Consider the following 20,332-nt stretch of genomic DNA (forward strand, 5'->3'; position numbering starts at 1 on the left):
TACATTTGCAAACATTTCTAAAAACCTGTTTTTGCTTTGTCATTATGGGGTATTGTGTGTAGATTGATGAGGGAATAAAACTATTTAATCAATTTTAGAATAAGGCTGCAATGTACTTTCCGAACACACTTTATGCCCAAAAGGTTGACAATGCAAGTATAAACAAAACACAGCAGTGTAAAGGGCACTGAGGACTTTCGCAAAATAAAAGCCAATTTCAGGGAAGGAGCTCTCCACATTGATCAATGTCCATGGCCATACACTCAATCATTGCTCCATAATAAAGTTGACATAAAACATGTTGAAACTGGATTACAACCCGTTTGGAATTTTATTTTATTTTCTTGTGCAAAAGAATGTAGCCTATTCATGGTATGTTTAAACAGCTGATACGTTAAAGCAGTCTTGGAAGGCACTACAGCTAAATATATTGGAATGGGTTTAAATAAATGCATTACTCAAACATTATCTTTGGCTAATCTTTTATTTGGGAGAAGGAATCTACGTCAATATAAGGACAACACAAACACACAACATTTCTTGTCCGGAGCATCATAACAAATTCTTGCAGAAAATAAAAAAGGGAACTGGTATAGGCTATAGTTCCAAACAATATATTTATGAAAAAATGGTTTTCCTTTTCCTAGAATGGAATGAAAGTGACATGATGATTATCAACAGTCTCTCCTGGAACCTGGTGTCCTGCTTTTCTGTGAATAGGTGTCTGAGTGGCACACACAGTGACACACTCACTCCCAGTCATGATTCAGTGCTTTAGACACACAGCCTGGTCTCATAGATTAGACGTCATATAGTAAATGTAAATCTGGCAAACTGAAATTTGGATGATATGTTACTTTTGATCTGGTTACATAAGACAGATGGTTACTTAAGGCAAAAACTAAAAGTAGGGTGGGTGGTTGGGCTGGATGGGTGGGCGTATAACGCGAATGTCTAGCAACCCAAAGGTTGGGAGTTTGAATCTCATTATAGACAACTTTAGCATTTGAACTAATTTGCACATTTTCAACTACTTACTACTTTTTTAGCTACTTTGCAACTGCTTAGCATGTTAGCTAACCCTTCACCTAACCTTAATTCGGAACATACTGTACAGTGGCAAGAAAAATGATGTGAACACTTTGGAATTACCAGGACTTCTGCATAAATTAGTCATACAATTTGATCTGATCTTTATCTAAGTCACAACAATAGACAAACACAGTGTGCTTAAACTAATAACACACAAATTGTATTTTTCTTGTCTATATTGAATACATAATTTAAACATTCACAGTGTAGGTTGGAAAAAGTATGTAAACCCCTAGGCTAATGACTTTTACAAAAGCTAATTGGAGTCAGGAGTCAGCTAACCTGGAGTCCAATCAATGAGACGAGATTGGAGATGTTGGTTAGAGCTGCCCTGCCCTATAAAAAAACTCACAAAATGTGAGTTTGTTATTCACAAGAAGCATTGCCTGACGTGAACCATGCCTCAAACAAAAGAGATCTCAGAAGACCTAAGATTAAGAATTGTTGACTTGCATAAAGCTGGAAAGGGTTACAAAAGTATCTCTAAAAGCCTTGATGTTCATCAGTCCACAGTAATACAGTGTCTATAAATGGAGAAAGTTCAGCATTGTTGCTACTCTCCCTAGGAGTGGCCGTCCTGCAAATATGACTGCAAGAGCACAGTGCAGAATGCTCAATGAGTTTAAGAAGAATCCTAGAGTGTCAGCTAAAGACTTACAGAACTCTCTGGAACATGCTAACATCTCTGTTAACCAGTCTACGATACGTAAAACTCTAAACAAGAATGGTGTTCATGGGAGGACACCATGGAAGAAGTCCCTGCTACCTCGGGGCCTGGACAGCTTGCTATCGTCTACGGAAAAATGAATTCACAAGTTCATCAAGAAATTTTGCAGGACAATGTAAGGCTATCTGTCCACCTATTGAAGCTCGACAGAAGTTGGGTGATGCAACAGGACAACATCCCAAAACACAGAAGTAAATCAACAACAGAATGGCTTCAACAGAAGAAAATACGCATTCTGGAGTGGCCCAGTCAGTCTTGACCTCAACCCAATTTAAAATGCTGTGGCATGACCTTGAGAACTGAAACAGTTTTGTAAAGATGAATGGCCCAAAATTCCTCCTGACCGTTGTGCAGGTTTGATCCGCAACTACAGAAAACATTTGGTTGAATGTATTGCTGCCAAAGGAGGGTTAACCAGTTATTAAATGCAAGGGTTCACATACTTTTCCCACCCTACACTGTGAATGTTTACACGGTGTGTTCAATAAAGACATGACAATGTATAATTGTTTGTGTTTAATTAGTTTACGCAGACTGTGTTTGTCTATTGTTGTGACTTAGATAAAGATCAGATCAAATTTTATGACCAATTTATGCAGAAATCTATGGTAATTCCAAAGGGTTCACATACTTTTTTTTGTCACTGTATATTTTGCAAATTTGTAAGATATAATACAAATTGTAATTCGTAACATATCATACGAAATGGGTGATGTACAGCCACAAAGTAATACATACCATACGAAACATAACATATCATACTAAATGGAGTGTCTCAGATTTACGTACAGAATAATATGGAATGCTCTGACACCAGGTTGAGACACAGGATTGCAGACTGCTTCTAGATGGGAGTTTATGATGGCCAAGCTCCTTGTTTTACTTGGGGAGTCTCTCACCCTTCACTGAGCTATTTTAATACTTGTTATGATATATAAATAACTCTAACAGCCTTTAAGTAAAACAAATCATGAGGAAGGTATGAGGCTGAGGAATTATTATTCACCTCAGAAGGGTAAAGAAATATGCTGGAGGAAGAATATCTAACCCTCACCCCAACTGGTTGGTCTCTCCTCTTGATAGAAGGATCTAGGACGTATGCCAGAAATACTAAAAATAAAGAAGAAAATAATTTAATCCCTGTCAAAAACATGCCAAAGCCAGGGAGCGATTAAGGCTGCTTCCCAAAAATAACATTTCAGAGGGAGACAATAATTCAATTTATTCCATGAGACATTTTCCCCATTCATTTGAGACACTTTCTTAGGTTGGTTATGAAAATTGATTTCTTGTTTTTGGTTCCTATCGTTTTACGTGGTAGCTTTGCCACTGTGGAATTCCTCTTGCCAGAGATAATAAGGTAGCTTTGTCAGAATGTGAGGTAGGAAATGGTGGGTGTAGATAAAAAGTCCACTGTTCTCACTGTTTATGTACAAAAGTAAAATAATCTGAAGACCTGAGCACAGCTGTTATCGGGTGTAAAGCTTTGTTAACCCCTCCAGTCACTTAGTGCTTGACAAAACAGGCAGAAGCATACTGGCAACACATAGGCTGCACCTGCTCGCCTACTCTACTTACAGTAGACTAGAGTAGCCCTATCTATAATACTGGGCTTATTTCTAAATAAAATAAATGATCAATTAGTTGTCTGATTGGGTAAAACTGTTTTAGGAAAATACTACATTTTCCCCTTAAATTCCTCATCTCTTTAGCTCTGCTCATTATTGGTCAGCAGTCCACATTTTTCTGGGAAGGTGAAATAAGTGTTTTGATGTTGATACCTTATTATTTTACTGTCAATGGTCTATAAATATTTAACCTATGTAAATGTTTGATAAATGAGCTTTCCTGTTTGGATACTAATTTAGAACAATGACAAGAAATGTAATAGAGAAGTTATGTTCAGTTCCAGATATTGGCCAAAAAAAGTGGTATTCCAATTTTAGCCGAAATTAAAATCAATCTGCATTATGTCAGTCTTCCCATGATGACTGTAGGCCTACAAATTGTTATCGTTGCTCATTGTGTCTTTATTATCACTTGTATTATTTAATTGTACTTTTCTATTATTTCTCTATTTTCTTTCTCTCTGCATTGTTGGGAAGGACCCGTAAGTAAGCATTTCACTGTTAGTCTACACCTGTTGTTTACGAAGCAAGTGAGGAATAAAATGTTATTTGATTTGAAAAGGTTTAGGTGGACTCAAGGGCGTAACACTATGTTGCATATTGGAGGGGGGGGGGGGGTCCAGGTCAATGGGTTCCAGGTGGGTCCAGGCGATAACCCCCCCCCCCCGGAATATGTTTTGGTGAAATGGTTGTTTCTGGTGAATTTGGAAGGGAAAATACATCCAAAACTTTCCTGATAATTTGGTCAATATATCCCAACCACAACGGAAATACCAATAATTTCTGTATTCTGTATTACTTTAAAACTGTTGGTCAGTTCAGAAAGTAACCACGCTTGGCAATTTGAGAAAGTCAGTTCTGGGGTGCGTTCAGTTCGATTGAACGTTTGCTATGTTGTATAACGTGTTATAGTGAATGACACGATTCCCCAAAAACATTCTTCGATGTTCTTGAACAGAATTTGGTGGGTGTGGCGGGTGTGACTTGAAGCAATGAATGACATATTTGAATGGCAGCGGTGCATTTTGAACCCACAACCCAACCCCTCCCTGTTTTTCAACTGGTCGTTCAGAACAGCACTGTTTCTGTTTAATGGAACGTTGCATTACATTTTTTTTGTACTGAACGCAGCTCTGGTGATTTTCCTACTCCAAAATGTATGAAAATGTAATTTTCCCCTCCAAAAAGGAGCCTAAAACATATTGGTCCATATTATCAGGCGGGTGTGTTATTAAGCAATAAGCATGATCACATATAGCCCAACTGATGCGGCATATTGTCTATAAATAAATAGGCTGAAGCATGGGGTTGCCCATCTGTTTTTGTGGTAATCATTAGCTAGATCAGTGCTTCCCAAACTTTTTATGTCATGAACACCTTTCATCATGGGGGAACATCATATGTCCCCTAACCACCTCACAAAAATACAGTATAACAACACTCCCAAAATTTGGGGTTCAACAAGGATTCTTCTAATATCCTCAAAGTTCCTTGAAGAACCTTACGGCTCTTGCCGCTGAAAAATGCCCCCGTAAGGTTCTTCCGAGAACCCCATATGAGATGGGGTTAATTGAGGAACCTCTTTAGTTCTTCTGGGTTCTTGCAGGAACCTAACTGCCCAACTGAAAAGTTTTGATTGAATTTGAGATGACAACATGTGCAGGCACTTAACTGAAAAATGTAAAGATCTCCTCAATTTAAGGTAAGGGGGGTGGACAGTGGCTGTGTGGTCCCAAACCTGGGATTAAAATGATAAACATTCAACATTGGTCATGCTGTCAATGAAGCATCCTTAAGATCCTTATGATCTACATATTGTTTTATGATGATACCATCTATCTTTTCATATTTGTGCAAATGGCTGTGTTGTTTGACACATTATTTCTCTTCATATGACAAGGATTAAAAAGGATTTGCCAGTAGATTGTCAACTTGATTCATGATGATGACTGATAGCTAAGATTGTGAAAGTATGATGTTGACATGATCAGTCCAATCAAAGCTACTGTACATATAACGTGATTTGATGTCATTTTATCTGTGGCAAATGACCTTGAGCCTTCTTGGATGGGAACTTCTATGGCAGCAGCCGAAGGGCTAGAATTTTCAGTCTGCTATTACACTTGGCAGTGAAGTAAAGTCTCCATGAGTGACAGAACACTGAGCCAATCACCGTGCAACGCTCCGTATTTTCTGCTGGCTTGCCCCACCACCACAGAAAGCACTGAGTTAAGCTGAAACACCTGCATTTTGGACCTGCCTTACTCAAGAAAACAAAAAAGAGACCATGTTTCTATACGTCTTTACTAACTCAATGATATATATTATTTTTTACATTATTTTCAAACTGATGTGACACGTATTAATGCCAAAATAACATGCTAAACAGGCAAGCCCCCCCCCCCCCCAAAAAAAATGTGCCCACCTACCCTGAATAACGGGTCGCCACTGCCTACTGCCTGAGGTTCAAACAGTCCTTCTCTAATTCTGTACCCTACTTGAAACTAATTGTTTTAAAGTTTATAATACTACCAAAGTTGTCTTTGAACTCACAAAATGTATCACATATTTGAACTCACAAAATTGAGCCCAATATGCCGTAACCGTTACCAATTATCACTCATTTGACAAATTCCGCTCACACACGAGATGCGCGTGTTGTCACTTGGCAATAGAAACTTTCTCCATTGGAAAAATATAATGTTCTATAGAGTTCTTACTCGTTCTTATGAATGTACCATGCTGACTGTACTTTATTTGTCACAAGTTAGTTCACAGAAGTAAGGGTTTGTTAAGGAGAGAAAGACAGGAACTATTGCTCTGTTCTCCTTACAAGTCTTGCGCATTTTTTTTTCCTCTTTACAAACCACCGCCTCTGAGGACTGGGCCAAACCAAAAGCATAATTGGCGACGGGGGGAATCTAATCATACAATTAGGAATTGTGTAGTGTAAAGCCACAGAAAGCCAATAGCTACGGTGGGAAAATAATTTCTAAGCCTTCAAATTCATCATGGTCATCATCACTCCCTTGTCCCCCCCAAGTTATGCGCCTGGGTGGGCTGCTGCATTGCATTACTTACCTGGCTACACATCCACATCGCTGCGGCCAAACGCCACGTTTCTTACTGCACGTCAAAGGCCCATTCTTGAATCACTGCTCCCTCTGCTGTCTGGGGTAGTCTGTTTTTTTTATTTTTTAAATGGTAACCTTTATTTAACTAGGCAAGCCAGTTAAGAACAAATTCTTATTTACAATGACGGCCAAACCCGGACGACGCTGGGCCAATTGTGCGCCGCCCTATGGGACTCCGAAATCACGGCCGGATGTGATACAGCCTGTTGTATGTTATAATGGACAATTTGGTTCTATTATTTTTGTCGAGATATTTTATCTTGAATTAATATTTAAATATTCATAAAGTGTAAATTAATAACGTTTTTTGGTTCATTTCCTATTTACACAGAAGTGAGCCCTCACCAGTTTTGTATGAATAACTTACCTCCTCTCTTCGTCGCTAGATGGCTCAAATTAATAATTTTTTGTGTGAACAGTGCCACGTTCAGTTGCCAAACGTTGTCGAACGTTGCAGATAGAAATGCCATGACTTGAGTCGACACGATTGCTTGTTCTACATAACATATTTATTTCTGAACGTTCCAAAACGTTGTGTCCTGCTGAACGCGCCCCGCGAATGAGCCAGCAGTGTTCTGTTTCTATGGCAATGACACTTACGCCCTAGATACAGCTTGGCGACATGCGTAGCAACCGCCAGGTTTATCAATTACATTTTAGACTAAAATCACATTTTCTTTGACACATTTATATATTTTCATACATGTATTCCCATCTATTTCAGAGTGTCAAATCATAAGTCATAAAACAAACGAAATGTTCTTGAACATTGTTACTACTTTCAGTAGTATCCCATGATGCATCGCCTTATTTTGTTGTAGCTGAGGGTGATAAGAAGACTGACACAGCCCATCCATCCTGTTACTGCCGACAGAAGAGGAGCGTTTGGCATCATCCACGATAACAATGCCTAACATGGCAGAACGGATTTAGCCACTGTAGCAATTACGACAAGAATTGATATATTAGAGAATATTCGACGATATTATCATATTTTTTTAGGATAGGTATCACGGTAGGTTGTTAAATGTATAAACTCTTTTCCTCTCTGTTTGGTCAGTGGTAACACAGCAGCAGGACCCCTCCTAGATTGAACCTGCTTCTCTGGTTAACGTTATCTATATATCTATCTATTTGCAATGGTTCATATTTTTGTCATGCATTGTTTTGGAATGGTAAAATGCAATGGGGCCATGGTGAACATAACACGATCTTCAAAATCACCTTCGCATGCAGCATTATAACTAGAGCTAGCTTCCAATAACTTTAGCTTACGCGTTAGCTAACAACGATTTTCTTGGTTGGATAGCTACCTAGCCATGTGTGACTGGATAGCTATCAATAAGTAATACTTGCTGGTTGGTTGGCTACACCATGCCAAATGTATTTAACGTTACTAGCTATCTATGACACGTTTAGCTAACTAGCTATTGAGATTTGGTATGCAATAAGACGATGTTGTTTACAAACATGTTAACCAATTGTTTTGGACAGTTCAACGTACGTCTCAATTACAGTGAACATTAAATTAAACAATTAGTTAACTACGGTATATGGCTAACATTAGCTAGCTAGCTTTGCTGTCAAATCGATTTTGGATTGGAAAGTGCTGGTTGTCAGAAGCGCGTGTGATAGTCGGATCGGGTGCTGTCCGCAATGCAGGTGCTGAAACCTTAAACGCTCTACTATAATTTTGTCGTAGGGCAATTCCACGGTAACAGGATGATGCTGGGACTCTGTTCACTTTAAAATGTATGTCAAAGGTAAACAAACCATACAACTCTATGCACGACTTTTCACAATTTTCACTGAAAATTGTACAAAAACCGATTGACTTGTAGAACAGAACAGTTCTATAGTTTCCATGGCATGCTATTAGCTGCCTAAGCACAGAGCGCCTGTAAATTTGTACATATTTCGTTATTTTTAGGTGTTTTTTGAATAAACTATTTGTTTTTGATAACATTTCATGTGTCTGCAGATTGACTGAAAGGTAAAACTTTTTGGCTAGCCTTTGTTTGGAAAGATGCATCTGGACATATTGTTTTACCTGGCTGCCAATTCCTGATCTTTTGAGAACATAATTTGAGGAGTTGCGTGAAGCATGAGAGGAATGGGAGATGGAGGAATACAGCAGAAGGCTTGTAGAGAGGACGACTGGCTACTATTCTGAACTTTGTTGTGAGCTTTCTGGAACCCAGAGCTGCTGAGGCATCACCCAAGTGGGTGCTGCACAGAGTGGAAGAGGAGAAGTCCAGTGGCTATAGGACTCCGGCTGGTTCCCAGACTTGCCCTGTACAAGATCATCAGCAGACCCCATCACCATCATCTACCATTCTCTGTATAGCACCCTTCACTCAAGCCATGAGCTGACCCTCCCCATCTTTGGAGGATGCAGCTATCAAAGACTTGACCTGTCATTATATATTGCTTGTTTGATTTTTGCTCTTGAAGCAATTTTGAGATTCTATGAAAAGTGCTTTAGAAGTGTAATATGCACAAGGCCTACTTTTAATAATTCCCACAAAGATTTACCAAAACACATTTACTTGAAGAACAGTGCAGAAGTTTGATAAAAGAATGACTGCACAAACAGCACAAACCGTCATTCCGTTATCAAACTTTGCATCTGCACTGTTCTTCAAGTAAATGTGTTTTTGTAACATTTTCAGTGGAAATAGTTAAAAGTAGGCCTTGTGCTTATAGTTGTATAGTTTGTTTAACTTTGCAATCGTTGGTTTTTGTGTAGCATAACATTTTTAAGTAAAATATGATTCTCAGCCTCATTCTGTTATCGTGGAATTGCCCACTAGCATAAGGTATGTCTGACTTGCTTTTCCATTTGAATGAATAATGAATCCTGCAAGGACACAAAGTGTCTTATTGCTGCAAACCCAAGTGGCTACCTGACTGTTATGGTGAAAAGTGGAACTGTATAGATTTAATTCGGCACATTTTCTAGCAGATAAATAAATATAGGCTAAATGTCTTAATTGATCCTCCCAAAGCACATGGAAAGTTAATTCTATCAACTGGAACAAAGTAGCCATTCAACAAAGGCATTTGCTCCACACCCACCCATCATGGTCCATACAAAAGCCGTGAGTTCATGATAGCTCCAGCATACTCTTTTGAGGTGATTCGTAAGTGCTTTTCTTAGTCTTACAGTGAGTGTGTGAGACTTCTCCCCGCTTTTTATCACAGGGGGTGTGTCTGGAGCGTTAATCTGTTTTAGCGAAAGATGGTAGCTAGTGTGTCATGCTGCTGCAGTTCATTGATTATTTATGTCTTCTGTGAGAGGAAATGCTTGTTGGTGTGTGAGGAGAATGGAGAGCGGGAAGGGGAGTTGTCACTTATCACAGATATTCCATTTTATCTTCAAAAGCAGCATACATTTTGGATAACTGAGTATACCAAATCACTACAATGGTAGAAAGAGGGTGGAGGGTTGTATGTTGGTGATGTAATTACAATGTGATGTCATTAGATAATGTTGTTAATTTAATTTTGCCCTGTAATGTCACTGTGCTATCGCATTATCCGTAGTGATAGGAAAGGATTTTGGGAAGTAACCAGGCTTACTGGCATGATCAATGAGAACCTATCAACATCAAGCCCGATGCTTGGAAGTGGTGTGTGTGAGTGTCTGCCATCCAGTGTTTACAGGAAGGACTCAGGATTACTCATCTATTATAAATGATCTCTCTTAGTGCACTCTTTATGACACATCAGCCACTCCTCCTGTGATTACTCTGCTGTGTTGGGAGGTCAACTGGTGTCCTTTGCTTCTGTACACACAGTGAGATAATTTGACATGGCATTGCTATCACTGAAGAGCATGTCTTAAGAGGTGACACACAATTTATTATTCATGTTAGTAAGATGATGATGCAATAGGGAGAAGCTATGAGATGTTTTATTGTAGCTTGCTAATGTATTCAGGGGGAAGGCTCTCTCTGCACTCAGAGGGGAAAATCAATGTGCTGTCTACTCCCGACTCAGTGGTGTTGTCTGGGAGAGATTGGAGACAATTGGGCTGCGGCTCTGTTCTGACTGATGGTCTCTTACCTCACCCCTGGGCGCCGTCTCTGGCTGAGTACTGGATGCAAGGACGTCCAAGGAGGGAGGAAAGGAGGGAAGCAGGCCCAGCCTGCTGCTGGAGACTGGCTGCATCATGCTGCACCCTCTGTCACTGATGTTTGCTAATGTTCTCAAGATCTCAGAAAGCATTCTGTATTTACCCTCAGCAGCCTCATGTGCTTTGTGTACTGAAGTGGAGGAGTAGCCTGAGGTTCCACCTAGAGTTTGATTGTCCTTTTGTAGCCTCGTTTTTTTGGATGACCTGTTGATAATGAACTATTCGGCCTATTATATACTGGATTTTTTTACAGGGTTAAAGTAGGCCTTTTGGCCAGTCAACGGCGATGCTGATGAATTGTTTCCCCCTGAGGTTTGTCTTCTTTAGACGTAGACTGCCCACTCTGATGATAAAATCAATAGCTCGACATCAGCGTTTGTAAGCCAATTAGGCTCATACCTTTGTTGCTTACTCTATGTGCCCCCTCTCTCCTGGCAAAAAGCATTATAACGGTATTGACCGAGTGTCTTTGGAATGCTAATCTCGAGATAAATAGTGTGTTATTTAATTTTTTATATCCTGTGTCATCATGTTTGGGCATTAGGCTAGTCAATGACTACTTTATCAAGCCCAAGCAAGTGGCCAGGAGTTTGGATGGATTTGATGGAATTGTCTTGTAGTCGTAGTGACTGTTCAGTGTATCGTCCAAAGAGGATTATCATGGTCACTGTCATTGGCAGGCAAAGTAAAGCTGGAGCACATCCCAGATATGAAAGGGTGAGCATTTAGGTTCAGCACTGAACCCCAGATGGTACGACTCTTGTTTTGATGTTGTCTGTTTGTCGTCTGTGTTTGCAGGTCTCTAGGACTGGTGTGTGTCTGCTGCATTGTCTGCCATGGCATCCCACAATGGTACCCTGGAGAATCAGCTGCACAGCGCCCAGAAGAACCTGCTCTTCCTCCAGCAGGATCATGCCAAAACACTGAAAGGTCTACATGCAGAGATCCGCAGACTACAACAGCACTGCACAGGTGAACATGCTGAACCTCGAATTGAACATGAACTGTGGCCACTATACCTAAATACATACACTTCATACTGCTACAGAATATAAAAACAAACTAGCGCAACCAAAATAAAACATTTTGAACACCTGGATTGCAAGCACACTAGATGGACTATTACATTCTGAGTCATACATGTTGAATACTCATTTACAGTTCTGCCTGAACAACATGCACAGTTACATTAGATCACAGAACAGCAGCACTGCAAAGTTGAACAGGATTAAACATGAACAGACCACACCAGGGATCCTCAACTGGCGGCCTGTGGGACAAATATGGCCGGCAGACTATTTTATTTGGCCCCTAAATGTTTTCTGAGCCCAACATTTATTACATTTTGATATTACATTTCTGTTTTTTAGACATAAAAGACTAGGAATTTACCTCAAAATTATTTGAATTTAGAAAATGTATTCCCAACTGTTTCCACTCATAAATAGAGAGACATACACTACCATTGAAAAGTTTGGGGTCACTTAGAAATGTCCTTGTTTTTGAAAGAAAAGCACTTTTCTTTCTCCATTAAAATAACATCAAATTGATCAGAAATGCAGTGTAGACATTGTTAATGTTGTAAATGACTATTGTAGCTGGAAACGGCAGATTTCTTTTAATGGAATATCTACGTAGGTGTACAGAGGCCCATTATCAGCAACCAATGGCACATTGTGTTCCAATGGCACGTTGTGTTAGATAATCCAAGGTTATCATTTTAAAAGGCTAGCACAGCTGAAAACTGTTGTGCTGATTAAAGAAGCAATAACACTGGCCTTCTTTAGACTAGTTGAGTATCTGGAGCATCATCATTTGTGGGTTTGAAAAGGGCCAGAAACAAAACTTTCTTTTGAAACACATAAATCTATTCTTGTTCTGAGAAATTAAGGCTATTCTGCATGAGAAATTGCCAAGAAACTGAAGATCTGGTACAACGCTGTGTACTACTCCCTTCACAGAACAGCGCAAACTGGCTCTAACCAGAAAAGAAAGAGGAGTGGAAGGCCCTGGTACACAACTGAGCAAGAGGACAAGTACATTAGTGTGTCTAGTTTGAGAAACAGACGCCTCACAAGTTCTCAACTGGCAGCTTCATTAAATAGTACCCGCAAAACACCAGTCTCAAGGTCAACAGTGAAGAGGTGACTCCAGGATGCTGGCCTTCTAGGCAGAGTTCCTCTGTCCAGTGTCTGTTCTCCCATCTTAATCTTTTCTTTTTATTGGCCAGTCTGAGATATGGCTTTTTCTTTGCAACTCTGCCTAGAAGGCCAGCAGAAGGCCGTCTGTTTCTCAAACTAGACACACTAATGTACTTGTCCTCTTGCTCAGTTGTGTACCAGGGCCTTCCACTCCTCTTTCCTGCCTGTAATCGAACCCACAAATGCTGATGCTCCAGATACTCACCTAGTCTAAAAAGGGCCAGTTTTATTGCTTCTTTAAATCAGGACAACAGTTTTCAACTGTGCTAACATAATTGCAAAAGGGTTTTCTAATGATCAATTAGCCTTTTGAAATGATAAACTTGGATTAGCTAACACAACATGCCATTGGAACACAGGAGTGATGGTTGCTGATAACGGGCCTCTGTACGGCTATCTAGATTTTCCATAAAAAAATCTGCCGTTTCCAGCTACAATAGTCATTTACAACATTAACAATGTCTACACTGTATTTCTGATCAATTTGATGTTATTTTAATGGACCAAAAATGTGCTTTTCATTCAAAAACAAGGACATTTCTAAGTGACCCCAAACTCTTGAACGGTAGTGTATGTGGTTGTGTACCAATGTAATCAAGGTTTGAAATAATGTTTTTGTCTGTTTGGGCTTCTTGTGTCAATTTGCAGTGTACAAATTATTTATAATTATGTTCCGGCCCCCCGACCATCCGCTCAAGAAAAAAATCGTCCTGCGGCTGAACCTAGTTGATGACCCCTGGACTACACCATAAGTAAAGCATGATACCCTGAGCCACAAACCAGAGCACACCACAACAGAGTGGCTAGCCAGGGCCAGGTCCATTAATTCCATCGCTCTGTGCTTTGGCCGATTTGTCAAATGTCCTTGGACAACCTACTGCTAAGCTGGCCTGTGACTCTCACTAATCCTGACCCATCTGTAGAGGCCTGCCATCTCACCTCGCTCCACTAGATACTTGCTTCTGCATAGGCTCTCTGAATAGCATGCTCCTTGATGCCACTGCACCGCTCCTGTCAGAGCTGAAGCTTTCACTTCCCGGCCTGATCCTCTTCTCTTTTCACAGACTTGACCTATGAGCTGACAGTGAGAAGTTCAGATCCAACAGGTAAGACGTTTCCCAGGCCTTCCTCTATTACGTGACCCCAAGTACACACATCCACACAGGTATCTGTTTCACACTTCATATTCTATTGCTAGAGCAATTGGCCTGACTTTCTCTCTCAATAACTAATAGCATAGTTATTGAGAGAATACTATGGATCTTTACTGGGATTGGCAGACAGGGTCAGTTAATTTTCACATGATTTTTCTGTATATTTAATGCTGTGGGAATCGTTTCTCTCTGTGTTTTGACTTGACTCTGCTGTCATTGTGTAAGTAATATAGGCCCTGGCAGTGCAGTGCATTGTTGGACAGAGACATGGAATGTAGCCAATAATGTTTTACCAATCGCAATTACTTTGACACTGATTTCAATTTGATTGGAAAACTTTAGAATTATGCGCTTTCAAATTTAAATTGATATATTTTCTGCAAACTATCGTACTGGCAGTTGTATTGTTAATGATGTTATGTAGCCTATGTGAACTAAGAATCACTCAATATATATATATATAGTTCAGGCTCTGCTTGCCTTCACCCTGGCTGTTCAACAGTGACAGTGAACAGCCCAGGCCCTAAAACCTTCAACGCTCTGCAGCAGAGCAGAACAGAACAGAGGCCTCTGTATTTCTTTGCTCTGGGAATGGGAGCAAAGGCTAGAGCTGTATCCTGGTAACACTTTTCCACCCAGGAAGCAGTGTGCTGCAGCCGGAACCGCCTGCTGTTCAGGGCACTGTCCTCCTTTCACAGTCAGCTCACAGCAAAGCCCCCTCCCATCCCCCATATTACCATGGACATGTAACAGAGTCAAACACTATATACACAGGAGAACTGCACATGGGCATGCATTAGAACCACATGGAGGTCAAACTCTGGAATCTGACCTGTAGGCTAGTAGACAGACTCAAAGAATTGATCAATAATTACAGGACATCTATGCAATGGGGAAACAATATATAAATCAATGTGATGTTGTTAGATATTCAGTCAGTAATATAGAAAGTGTTAACAATGGGAAGAGGTTAAAGCTCTGCCAGTAAACCTGTCAGTAAATAGTTGTAACTAAGCCCTCCTACCCTCATGCTGACCTTTCAGGACATCATTACAGTCCTGATTAAGCAGCTGAAATAGCTCTATATACTAGCCAGAGAACAATGGGCTGATCCACACTTTGTAGCATCTCTAGCCATGGACCCAAGCAAAAAATAATGATAGGAAAGTAAAAACATCCTGCTGCTGAAATCAGAACTGTTTTAATCAGGCTTGATCTTTGGACTACATTGGCTTCATATTTGATGTATTTTGTGCTACTGAATTATTGACTAGGAACTGAGTCAGTTCAGTGTTCCAGAATAAGAGTAGGTTCAGGTGTATGACAGGTAACATGTCTCAATGTTACCTTGTGAATCCTGTAATGGGGAGGTGTTCTTCCTGGCTATGTGCAGTGCAGACAGTGGTACTGTGGGAGACAGTAGCAGGTTAGTGTTTGACATCATGCAGTTTGCAGTGCAGGAAATTAGATCAGATGATGTGCCGCAGCACTAATGCACAGTCTGCAACTTACTTAGTGCAGCAGGCAGGACAGCGGCTCTAGCTGGGGTCCAAAACAAAGACAACATCCCCCTTCTCGGCTGGTAGAGAAACATATCACCCCCATGCCCCTAATAGGAGAAAATTGCAGCTCTGAAACACAGATATGGACACCCCCCCCCTCCAATTAAGCTGATAGGAAATATACCAGACAGCCCAGTAGAAAATCGACATGTTAGATGTAGATGGTTGTGTTGGGTAGATATCATTATCTAGGATCTACGATATGATTTAGGCCTATGTATCTGATACAGAGAGCTAATAGCTAGGCTATATCTGTACCGTAGCTGATTGTGAATGTGTGTCTGATCATTGGGTTGGGGGGGAGGCGATGTGTGGGCAGTGTTGAGCTGGCGAGGGAGGAGGAAGGCCAATAATGAAGGTTAGAGGAGAGCTGTGCCCTTGCTATGGACCAGAGCTGTATTATGCAACAGGAGCTCTTGTCTCTCGCTCTGCCCACTGCTGATGAGCCTCTGTAGACATCCCTCTCACCCACTCACATCAGCTGATAGACTCAATCCATGGCCAGTGGGTGCACTTAAAGTGCCTATGGGCAATTAGTGTGTGTGTGTGTGTGTGTGTGTGTGGGAGGGGTGGAAGGTTGCATGTACAGTATGTGTAGCCTATATTTTATACAAAATTGGTGTGTGTGTGTGAAGCAATATTAGGATTTAAGTGACAGCTTTTGTATTTAATTTGTAGTATCTGACATGTACACATGCCTACAGTATGTTGACTGCAGATGGTAGCCCTACCAGACCCAACAGGAAAACAGCCTTTTATGTATTCCTTATGGAATATTTTGAGAGGAATGGACCTGTTTTATTGTGGATCCAAATGAAGCAGGCTACTGTATTGGTGACGGTGAATACTGGGTTTCTGATGGTTGTGTGTTTTGTCTTCAAATACAGGTCTAACAGTGTGATTTGTTTGTGTTTGAGCAGACAGCAGTGAGGCGCGCTGCAGGGAACTGCACAGTAAGTGCGAGGAGCTGGAGGCTCAGCTGAAGGTGAAGGAGGAGGAGAACACGGAGCTGCTGAGAGACCTGGAGCAGAAGAACGCCATGATCTCTGTCCTGGAGAACACCATCAAGGAGAGGGAGAAGAAGTACCTGGAGGAGCTGAAGATGAAGAGCCACAAGCTGGCTGTCCTGTCTGGGGAGCTAGAGCAGAGAGCCAGCACCATCGCCTACCTCACCTCTCAGCTCCACACCACCAAGAAAAAGCTCCTGGCAGGCAGTTCCTCCGAGGCCAGTCCCAACGTCAGCCCTGTGAGCTCCTACAAGCCCACCCCTCCCCCAGCTAAAGACCGGCAGCCTGGCCCTGAGACCCCTCGCCGCCGCATGAAGAAGAGCCTGTCTCAGCCGCTGCACTCTGAGTTAACCGAGGTGTACCGGCTGGGTTCTGATGGGAGGAGGATGGTCCTACGGGAGGCGGTGGATGCCATGCCCGACCCCACCCCCTTCCTGCAGGCATCTCGAGACACACCTGATCTGCAGATGGTACGAGACCGGCCTGCCGTCATACCCCCCATCACCTGTGATCGCTCGTCCAGCCCCCGCCACAGCCCAGCACGGGACCGCCAGCACCATGCACATGTGGGCGTGGCACACCGCATCCACCATTGCACCCCTCCCGTGGTGCCTCCTCAGCCAGAGTTGGAGATCCTGGCTGTGGACCAGGTCAATGGGGGCAAGGTGGTGAGGAAGCGCTCTGGGGCAGACAGAACAGTTTAACACTCACACACAAGAGCGAGAAGGAGCATCACCTACTGTATAAATCACCTGCTTTTTATGCAACACTGCAATGAGCAAAGAAAGTAAAATGGAAAACAGACAAAAAAATGCCACCATGCCAAATGTTTTGTTTTGAAACCCATGTGACTTACACATCCTGTCCTTTTTTTGCTTTGTCTCATCTCACTCTGTCATACATTGTGCACATAAAGTTCTCCGCCAAACATCTGCATCATTGCTTGCTTACCTGGTGAATCCATACACACATTGTCATCGTTACTACCAGGGGTGAAAGTATTTTTCATTTCTTACCAGTGCGGGACTACAGAAATTACACAGTAGTCTACTTTGCTGACACAGACAAACAGAGCAATAAAAACAATGTTGTCTGATCCAAATAATTGGCCTACGAAAAGGGGAGACACAAATACAATATGACGACCATCTAACCTAGAGGAGGAAGTTATTGTCCAATAACAAACTAAAGTGGCACTGACCCAATGACAAAGACAGTGAATATGCACACTCCGGGGATATGGCCCATGTTCTCCGCTACTGCCAATATGATATGCTACTGTTAGCACAATTCGGTTAAGAATTTTGATAACTAAGAGACAGATAAGAATATTTTCATCGTCATCTCTTTAAAGTAATAGCCAACAGTTTTTCCGCGATTGTACTTTTAAGTATTGTGATATGCCTGGCTGGGTCTCTGCTTTTCACTGACAGTCACAACTCAACAATCATCAACATTATATATACAGTTGAAGTCGAATGTTTACGTACACCTTAGCCAAATACATTTAAACTCAGTTTTTCACAACTCCTGACATTTAATCCTAGTAAAAAATACCCTGTCTTTGGTCAGTTAGGATGACCACTTTATTTTAAGAATGTGAAATGTCAGAATAATAGTTGAATTATTTATTTCAGCTTTTATTTCTTTCATCACATTCCCAGTGGGTCAGAAGTTTACATACACTCAATTAGTATTTGGTAGCATTGCCTTTAAATTATTTAACTTGGGTCAAATGTTTCGGGTAGCCTTCCACAAGCTTCCCACAATAAGTTGGGTGAATTTTGGCCCATTCCTCCTGACAGAGCTGGTGTAACTGAGTCAGGTTTGTAGCAGAGGCACTGATGAGGCACATGATGTCAAGCAGAGGCACTGAGTTTGAAGGTAGGCCTTGAAATACATCCACAGGTACACCTCCAATTGACTCAAATTATGTAAATTAGCCTATCAGAAGCTTCTAAAGCCATGACATAATTTTCTGGAATTTTCCAAGCTGTTTAAAGGCACAGTCAACTTAGTGTATGTAAACTTCTGGCCCACTGGAATTGTGATACAGTGAATAAGTGAAAAAATCTGTCTGTAAACAATTTTTTGAAAAATTACTTGTGTCATGCACAAAGTAGATGTCCTAACCGAATTGCCAAAACTATAGTTTGTTAACAAGAAATTTGTGGAGCGGTTGAAAAACGAGTTTTAATGACTCCAACCTAAGTGTATGTAAACTTCCGACTTCAACTGTGTGTATGTGTGTATATATACAAAAGTATGTGGACACTGCTTCAAATTAGTGGATTCTGCCATTTCAGCCACACCCGTTGCTGACGGGTGTATAAAATCGAGCACAAAGCCAAAGGATCTCCATAGAGAAACATTGGCAGTCAAATGGCCTTACTGAAGAGCTCAGTGACTTTCAATGTGGCACCGTCATAGGATGCCACCTTTCCAACAAGTCAGTTCGTCAAATTTCTAGAGCTGCCCCGGTCAACTAAGTGCTGTTATTGTGAAGTGGAAACGTCTAGGAGCAACAACGGCTCAGCTCAGCCACACAAGCTCACAGAACGGGACTGCGGAGTGCTGCAGCGCATAAAAATCGTCTTCCCTCGGTTGCAACACTCACTACAGAGTTCAATACTGCCTCTGGAAGCAACGTTAGAACTGTTCGTCAGGAGCTTCCTTGAAATGGGTTTCCATGGTCAAACAGCCACACACAAGCCTAAGATCACCATGCACAATGCCAAGCATTGGCTGGAGTGGTGTAAAGCTCGCCGCCATTGAACTCTGGAGCAGTGGAAACATGTTCTCAAGAGTGATGAATCACGCTTCACCATCTGGCAGTCAGACAGACGAATTTGGTTTTGGCGGATGCCAGGAGGACGCTACCTGTCCCAATGCATAGTGCCAACTGTAAAGTTTGGTGGAGGAGGAATAATGGTCTGGGGCTGTTTTTCATGGTTCGGTCTAGGCCCCTCAGTTCTGGTGAAGGGGAACATTAACACTACAGCATACAATGACATTGTAGATGATTCTGTGCTTCCAACTTTGTGGCAACAGGTTGGGGAAGGCCCTTTCCTGTTTCAGCATAACAATGCCCCTGTGCACTAAGCGAGATCTATACAGAAAGGGTTTGATGAGATCGGTGTGGAAGAACTTGACTGGCCTGCATAGAGCCCTGACCTCATCCCCATCGAACACCTTTGGGATGAAGCCCAACATCAGTGCCCGACCTCACTAATGCTCTTGTGGGTGAATGTTCCAACATCAAGTGGAAAGCTTTCCCAGAAGAGTGGAGGCTGTTATAGCAGCAAAAGGGGGACCAACTCCATATTAAGGCCCATGATTTTGGAATGAGATGTTTGATGTGTAAGTGTCCACATATGTTGTGTATTTGATATTTGCTGCGTGCACTGCCCAAATTGCGGGCACTTCCGACTGTAGCCTATGCGATTTAAAACAATCATGTTTTTTTTTAAAGAAGCTAATGATCCTCCATGGCAAAGTCATGCTTTCTGGTGTAGTAGACTGTTTGGAATTATTTATTTATGTATAGACAGGAGTAAGCTAATTAGGATATATAATTTTGGCAATTCAATGTACTTTAGGGAAGGCTTCCCCTAGCCTTATGTACACGCCGCCTGTGTTTTAATGTGGCATTAACAACACCAGTCATTATGTTTTCATCTGATTGTCAA

The 20,332-nt window shown here is 41.5% G+C and overlaps 1 protein-coding gene across 1 annotated transcript; it reads left to right on the forward strand.

Moving 5' to 3' along the window:
* The first annotated feature begins 7,090 nt into the window (after window positions 1–7,090).
* LOC115164615 (coiled-coil domain-containing protein 92) lies at window positions 7,091–17,573 on the forward strand. The gene is made up of 4 exons (XM_029717293.1): window positions 7,091–7,596; window positions 11,518–11,691; window positions 13,985–14,026; window positions 16,557–17,573. Exons 2-4 carry the CDS (start codon window positions 11,556–11,558, stop codon window positions 17,345–17,347), a joined length of 969 nt encoding a protein of 322 aa, XP_029573153.1. The 5' UTR covers window positions 7,091–7,596; window positions 11,518–11,555; the 3' UTR covers window positions 17,348–17,573.
* Window positions 17,574–20,332: the final 2,759 nt, after the last annotated feature.

Source organism: Salmo trutta, chromosome 27 (genome assembly GCF_901001165.1).
Source record: "Salmo trutta chromosome 27, fSalTru1.1, whole genome shotgun sequence".
NCBI lineage: Eukaryota > Metazoa > Chordata > Actinopteri > Salmoniformes > Salmonidae > Salmo > Salmo trutta.

Excerpts from the sequence above, each read along its gene's own strand:
- LOC115164615 (XM_029717293.1), top strand. The coding sequence starts at position 11,556 with ATGGCATCCCACAATGGTACCCTGGAGAATCAGCTGCACAGCGCCCAG. Across the intron at positions 11,692-13,984 it reads ACTACAACAGCACTGCACAG|ACTTGACCTATGAGCTGACA; the intron begins GTGAACATGCTG and ends CTCTTTTCACAG. Across the intron at positions 14,027-16,556 it reads GAGAAGTTCAGATCCAACAG|ACAGCAGTGAGGCGCGCTGC; the intron begins GTAAGACGTTTC and ends GTGTTTGAGCAG.